The 7,421-nt window shown below is 59.6% G+C and overlaps 1 protein-coding gene across 1 annotated transcript in view; it reads left to right on the plus strand.

The window, feature by feature from the left end:
- CMIP (c-Maf inducing protein) overlaps window positions 1-6,773 on the plus strand; it is a 245,072-nt gene extending 238,299 nt beyond the window's left edge. The window contains exons 20-22 of the mRNA XM_021716030.1: window positions 905-1,039; window positions 2,282-2,352; window positions 4,832-6,773. Coding sequence (XP_021571705.1) covers window positions 905-1,039; window positions 2,282-2,352; window positions 4,832-4,885 — 260 coding nt within the window. The 3' untranslated portion in view covers window positions 4,886-6,773. The remainder of the gene's footprint in view (window positions 1-904; window positions 1,040-2,281; window positions 2,353-4,831) is intronic.
- Window positions 6,774-7,421: the final 648 nt, after the last annotated feature.

A 7,421-nucleotide genomic window follows, 5' to 3' on the forward strand; every position in this document is an offset into this window, starting at 1 on the left:
CTCCTCCCTGCCCCCACACACTTCCCTGTCGCAGCCCCCTGTACTGTCCTCCCAGCCCTCCACACCTCCGTCCTGCCCCCTGCACCCTCTTCCCTGCCCCACACCCTCCTCCTTGCTCCCCGTTCCCTCTGTGCTGTCTCCCTCACCTTCTCTGCCCCCCCGCCCCTCACGCCGCCTTCCGACACTGCCTTCCCTGAGTGCTGCCCCCTCCCTGCCTACCCCGCATCTGGCCTTTCTGGCCGGAGCCTCTGGGCCAGCCACCCGAGTACCACACATCCCTCCCTTAAGCTCGGTGCCCCGTCCCCCAGGCCAGAGGAGGCTGAGGACCTCAGGAAGCCTGAGGAATGCGGAGGCCCAGGGCAGGAACGTGCCCGGGACTGAGTCCTGAGGTGCCGAGAGGCAGAACTGCGGTGTCAGGTGGGCGTCCCCGGCCTGCTGAGGGTGAACACCGGCGGCTGGTGGGCCTTTTGTGGTTGTGATGGCCGCCCCGGTAATGCCAGTGTCTCGGAGTTCCAGCTCCGGATGGACTGAGCCGTGCAGCGCTAGCACAGGCCAACCCAGTGGGCCCCACCCTACGCCTGTGGTCCTGCCACTGCCCTCGTTTCACAGACGAGGCGCGGGGATGTGCCCTCCGGTCCAGCCCTACTCCTCTGCCGTCCCGCCCGTGGGAAGGAGTCACTGAGTCCAGAGCCCTCCTTGAGAGAGGCCAGACCAACCCCCCGGGGCCCTTTCCTGCTCCCCACCCCAGCAGAGGCTGGATCCAGCCCAGGCTGGGAGAAGCACTGGATTCTTGGTGAGAGCAGCCCAGACCCTGGGGCTCGGCGGGCCGTGGGCTGGGCTCGGCCCCAGTCCCCTCTCTCTGCCTCCGCCTGACCTCTGGTCAGCCCCCTGGGGTGCCTGGCAGCGGGGACTGAGTGTGTCTGTGCCCCACAGTTTGGAGACGCCGGCCTGCGGCTCCTGTCGGAACACCTCACCATGCTCCAGGTGCTGAACCTGTGCGAGACCCCGGTCACCGACGCTGGCCTGCTGGCCCTGAGCTGTGAGTGTGCTGGGCCGCAGTGGGGTGGAGGGTGCTGCCTCCCTCCCTCAGCACGTGGGTGACACACGGGGGGACCATTAGAGGTGCTAGAGCGGAGCAGGGGAAGTTCTCCCTGCCCTCGGGGAGTTTCCAATCTAGAGGAAATAGAATAACCAGCCCCTGCCTCCTGATGCCCTCAGGTCACTGAGGGGCCATGTCCCAGGAAGGTGTTCTTGGGTATTACCCTGGGGTCCCCACCAGCGGGACAGCACCCCCTGGGAACTGGTCAGAAATGCACATCCTCAGACCCCACCCCTGGACCTCCCGACTCAGGTCCTGCGGTAGTAGCCAGGTACCCAGGGGTTCCCAATCCCCTGGAGTTTGAGAAGCACTGCTGCAATGGAAGGAGCCCCAAAATACTCCCTAGAACGGCTGATTCTCACATGCCAGCCCTGATCTACTTAACTGCAATCGCGGGGCCTCGAGCCTGGGAATCGGCGTTTGGCCAGCTGTCCTGTTTTTAGACCCATTGGACCTGTGGCCCAGAAGGGAGGAACCAGAGCAGACTTTCCAGGGGCTGACGTGGGGTCTGACTGTGAGGATGGGGTTGCGGGAGCTGGCCAGGCAGGGGTTGCCAAGGGCAGGTCACTGGCAAGGCTGGCTGTCTCCGGGGGAGGTGGGCGCAGGTGACTGGGTTGATGAGGGCAGAGAGGGTAGGGTGTGGAGCCAGGTCTCTGCAGAGGGACTCCTCGGATGTTTGCCGAGTCATCTGGGAGTGGGGGTGAGCGTGTCCTGAAGGACAAGGAAGACCCCTGGTCCTCACTCGAGCCCCCACTCCCCTGTGACTCTGACACAACCAAAGGGGGTCGCCTGCTTTTGAGAGGCCAGGCTGAGTCAGCCACTACTGGGGGACCTTTCCTTTGGGGGAAGAGGTCAAGCCCCACCGGCTGAGCTAGGTTGTGACAGGCGAGCTCTGGGGCATCTGGTCCACGCAGTGAAGGGACATGACAGGGGGTTTGAAGGGAGGAAGGCTCACAGTTTGGAAAGAGAATGAAGACCCAGTTCAGACTGGCGCAAGCCTGGAACAGGCTCCGTGTCCAGCGGACAGCCCACCCTGGCTGTGTCTGTGAAACCCCCCCAACCCATTCCTGGCCAGGGGCTTCACATCTGCAGTAAGTCCCTGTACCTTGATCACCCCATACCTGCAGCTGCCCTTGTGGGGTCTCCCTGACCTAACAACTGCATATGTCTGTCCTTGTACAGCCATGAAGAGTCTCTGCAGCTTAAACATGAACAGCACCAAGCTCTCGGCTGACACCTACGAAGATCTGAAGGTAACTCTTCCCCCTCCCCCTCCTCCCCTCCCTCCTCCCCTTCTGGATATCCGTGCTTGGCCTTCATGTACCTTGTTCCTCAGGACAGAGGCTCTTACACCAACAGATCAATAAGTACTGAAAAGCATGGCAGTTGACAGGAGTGATGACGAGGAAACCAGCAGGGATTAGCAAACTGGAAATGGGGGCCTGTGTGGCACGGGTGCTCAGGGACAGTCCCCTTGAAGAAGAGGCCCTGGGAGCTGGGATGCCAAGGACAAGAAGCGAGAGGAGGAAGGGTGAGAGGAAGAGCGAGGGCAGAGGTCCTGAGGCAGGAGAGGAGGGGGGACCAGACTTGCCAGAGGTGGGGGAGGCCAGGCGGGGGGTGGGCGCCCAGGTGAATGCAGGACAGTGAGCTGTGCTTCCATAGGCGCCCCGGCTGTGGGCAGAACGTAGTGTTTCTGAGCGCGGCCGATGTGGACGCAGAGAAGGCATGTACAGGCCTGGTGTGGCCACACTGCTGAGGCCACACTGCTACCAGGACTGACAAGTGAAATCGGGGAAAGGGGGGCCCGGAGCGGTGGTGGACGGCAGGGGCCTTTTGTTTGTAAGAAAAGCACATGTTGGGGAGGCTGTGAGAGCCAGGCCCTGAGCGCCTCTGCCACCCTGTCCTCCTGGGCCCGTACCGGCCACCCCAGGAGGAGCAGGCAAGGCCAGCAGAGGGTCAGCGTCCTGGAAGGGAAGGACTGGCCCCGGAGCCAGAAGGCACAGATGGCGCCCACGAGTGTGCTGGCCCCTTCGCGCCCTGGAAGCCACTTGGAGGGAACCCCGCCCTGCCTCCCCCGCAGCCCATGGCCAAGGCCCACCTGCGGCAGCCAGGCCTCCCGCAGCTGGGGCAGCTCACCGCCCAGACTCCAGATGCTTCCAGAGACTCACCTGTGTGCTGGGACCGGGACAGGGACAGGGATGCCGAGGTGCGGCTGCCGTGAGCCCTGCCCGCTAGGTCACTGTGTCCTGGCAGGCACAGGGCTCATGGCGTCAGCGAGGAGGGGCTGTTGGCAGAGAGTGAGGCCAGGCGATGAGGTGGGGGACACAGGAGGGGTCGGGGCACAGCCAGCAGAGCACCCACCTGAGTTGAGCCCATGCCACTCCAAGTGGGATCTGCACAACAGCACCGTGGGCATCATTCGCAGTGCTAGTCCCGGGCCCCAGGCCTGGAAGCTGCATCCGTTCTGCCCCACGCTGCAGTTGAGGGCGCTGCTTTGGAGTGTCTGAGTCCCACATGCCGAAAATCCACATGCTGCCGAGACCAGGCAGGGAAGGGACCTTGAGAGGCAGGAGCAGCCACTTGGGAAGAAAAAGCACTTGTGGTCAATTTGCCCATTTTTGCACATTCGAGAGACACGGTACCAACCCGATGGTGCCAGCCTATAACCGGCCTCCGTGTGAATGGGACTCAGCAGACGGGGACTGCCTGCCCATCGGAGGAGGGGCCTCCACTCAGTGCTAGGCAGGCAGTGCCATGTGGTTCACCGTCCAGTCTGGCAGATCTTTCCATTTTCAAGAGAACCTGGAAGCGTAGAGTCTTCTGGGCTGCCTCCTAACTTGGAAAGACTGGCTTAAAGACACCTGGCAGCTCTGCAGGCCCGCGTCTGGTAACCTCTGCGTAGGCAGTGGCGAGCCATTGAGGGTGGTTGAGCACAGGAGGGCAGCATACAAACGTGTGTGTGCAGACAAAAGCGGTGCTGGCCGGCTACGGGAAAGCCAAGGAGGGAGGGAGGGAGGGCCAATTAGGAGGCGGCCGCCTGGCTGTAGGGTGCAACCTTGTTGAGAAAAAGCCCCAGGGAGCCTCCTGTTTATAAAAGATGGTGGAGGAGGGCCTGGGAGCAGGAAACGGCACTGGGACCAAACAGTCTAGCAATGGGGGCCCTGAGGGAGACTCCAAGCTGACCCCCCGGGTTCCTGGGGCTGGCTGTGGCCACTTCATCACCCTGCCCTGTTCTGAGAGTGGTGAGGATGTGAGGATGTCACTGACAGGACAGGCTCGTTCCTGTTCACAGGGCATATGACCGGGGCGTCCCCTGTACTTGGTGTTTAATCCCTGGCACTGTCCTTTGAGCCAGGACCTAGGCTCAGATTCATGCATGAGGAAACTGAGGCGTCCAAAGACTGGGTCGTCTGCCTGCAGTCACGCAGCCAGCCAGCGGCAGAGCTGGGGCTCAAACCCTGGTCCTTCTGCCCTCAACGCCAGAGATCCAAAGCCCAGCCACGGTGAGGGCACGGAATCCCGCTGCCTGGGTTCTTGGACCGCCGCCTGCCTTCTGAGTCAGGGCCCATCCCGCAGGCTCTGTGCTTGGCCTGAGTTGCCAGCCACTGTGCCAGCCGCCCGGGATCCCACAGCACCCAGGTGGGGAGAGGGCAGCAGAGGCCCCCAACCACCCCGGGGGAGCACGAGGTACCGCCAAGTTCCACAGCTCACGAGGGCTCTTCTTGCCCGCAGGCCAAGCTTCCCAACTTGAAGGAGGTGGACGTCCGCTACACGGAAGCCTGGTGAAGCCCCCAGCTCGAGCAGGAAGTGTGACCACGACTAAACAACTCTTGACTAATAGCCGTAGAACAGCCGGTCCCGGGGTCCCACCTGGCGCCCTGGCTGCGAGATAGATGGGGAGTCTTTCTGGGGGCAGAGGGGGGAGGGGGTGGGAGGGGTCCACGAGCACGCCCAGCCCCCACCTAATTCTTTTAGCTTCATAATTGGAACCTTTGACCTGATCTGAAATGGACTTTGTGGCGACAAGAGGGGCATTGGCGGGGTGGGAGAGGGTGGGGGCGGGGCTGGGTGGGGTCCCTCTGTGGATTTTCTTTGCCTTTGTGTTTAACGCCGTGTGGGAGAAACCAACTCCAGCGCCACCGGGGCAGGCCGGGCGGAGGATGCTTGCTTCCTCGCGGCTCCCAGCTGAGCGCAGAGCTCGCCCGCCCTTGGGCCAGGAAGACCCAGTCACGTCACTGCACCTGTCCTGTGTCCTCACCATTGCTATGCAAAGTGATTCTCGTTGTACATAAGATTTAAATAATGCACCTATTTAAGACATGTTGACAAATTGTGGGTCTGGGACCCGCCCCTTATTTATGAAGTCTCTGCCCCTCCCTCCCCTCCCTTCCCACTCCCCCACCCCCGGCGTGTAGTACTGTATAGACCAGTCAGCTGTCGGATTAGTGGTAGTAGTATTGTTATTTTTTTAAAGGAAACAAACAGACAAAAAAAAAAAAAAGAAAAAGAAAAAAAAAAGAACCTTCTTGGAAAAAGTAATTGATTTTTCGTAATGGATTCTGTATGCTAATGCTCTCGTCCGTCAGTCTGTCCACCCTCCACTGTGCATTCTGATTTCTAGATGTCTCCGACTTCGACTTCCTCGTGGGGTGGGGGTCAAGCTGGGGGGGGATGTGGTCCCCGCACCGAAGTCTTGCTCCTCTGAGGCCTGAGCTCTTTCTCTCAGCCCCTTTTTACAGACTTAGAAGGGGGGTGCTAACCTGTCTTCATACCCCACCCCCCGGAGAGCTCCCCTCTCCACCAGCCTTTTGCTGTGTCCCCGACCAAGACCCTGCCACCTGTGGGCTCCCCGGCCATCGTGTGCGTCACATGCCCCCCCGTGCATGCCCGCCTCTCTGCATGGTCTCTTGGGAGAAGAGAGATACGTCGCCTCTGACTGCCCGTCCCACCCCATCAATGTGACCACTGCAGCGAAGACGCTCCCGTCCCCACACCTGCTCCGACGACTAGCCAACCTCCGTTTCTTTTATAAACAGGCGGCTTTTTCTTAACAAGCCCTCACTGTACAGAACAGCCCACTGATGGTTCATTTGGGGTCCCCCTCTGCCCCCAGCCCCTCTTTCTGTTGGTTTAGCACAAATACCCCCCTCCAGCAACCCAGACCCACCCCCAGCCAATGTACTTGTTTTATATATATTTAATCTTATTCAATGGAAACCATGCTTTTGTCGTTTTATACTTTGCTAGGTAGAATTTATTACCCCCCTATGATGCCCTCATTTTTTTAAAAAAGGAAAAAAAAAGAAATTGGGTTTCAGTCTTAATTCATTTTATGTGCCAGGTTTTATTTCGTGTGTGTGTGTGTGTGTGTGAGTGTGTTCTGTTTCGTGTTTTGTTTTCCGTTGTTGTTGTTTTTCGTTGTTTGGTTTTCTTCTCCCCCGCCCGGTCCCATCCTCTACAGCACTCTGGTGCAGGAAGAAGCAAAAAAAAAAAAAAAAAAAAAAAAAAAATTTAAAAAAAAATTTAAAAATGGAAAAAAAAAGAAGAAACAAGACATGCCACCTTTCCCCTCGCACTGTTGCTTTTCCTGATGGTTAATACTACTGTCACGTAGCTGTGTACAAAGAGATGTGAAATACTTTCAGGCAAAAATAAACTGTAAGTGACTCATCAACGTCTGGCCTCTCTGCATGGTTTCGGGGGGCCCGGGGTGAGTGGCAGGCGGTCCGGGGAGGGGAGCCCAGGCTGAGAGTCGAGGCTCAGGCAGTGCCTGGATGGCCTCCCTTGAGTCTACACGCATGTACCGAAGACCGGGGCTTCTCACCTGGATGCCCTTGACCTTTCCAGGGTCTCCATCTCAGCATGGCCGCCTCTGCTGCCTGAGGTCCTCAGCCTAGGCGTGTCCTGCCCCACATCCATGCCCTCTCTTGCCCTGAGTCCATCCTCCGCCTCCCTACCCTAGGCCAGACACTCGACCTTTCCTCCCTGAGAGCTGGAGCAGACTCAACCCTGCCCCTCATCCCCAGGTTCCTCCCCACACACCTCTTCCCTCCCTCCGGAGGCCTCTCTCCATCCTCAGGCGGCTTCTGCCCGGCCTTCGAGTAAAGCCGTGAGGGGTGCTGGTCACCTCATGCCCAGGCTGCACAGGGAATGTGGGCTCTACAAAGAAGGCCAAGCAGGCCCTGCAGGGGTGGTGAGCCCTGGCCAAGAAGGAGACATCAAGGGGAACCGTCCAGAAAGACCTTGGCTCCGGCGCGCCCATCCTTGGGCTGATGACGGCTTCACGATGGCCGAGGTACAATGTAGACGTGCACGCATGAGA

This window comes from Carlito syrichta, unplaced genomic scaffold (genome assembly GCF_000164805.1).
Source record: "Carlito syrichta isolate Samal-C Ts95f unplaced genomic scaffold, Tarsius_syrichta-2.0.1 Scaffold308119, whole genome shotgun sequence".
In the NCBI taxonomy this organism is placed as follows: domain Eukaryota; kingdom Metazoa; phylum Chordata; class Mammalia; order Primates; family Tarsiidae; genus Carlito; species Carlito syrichta.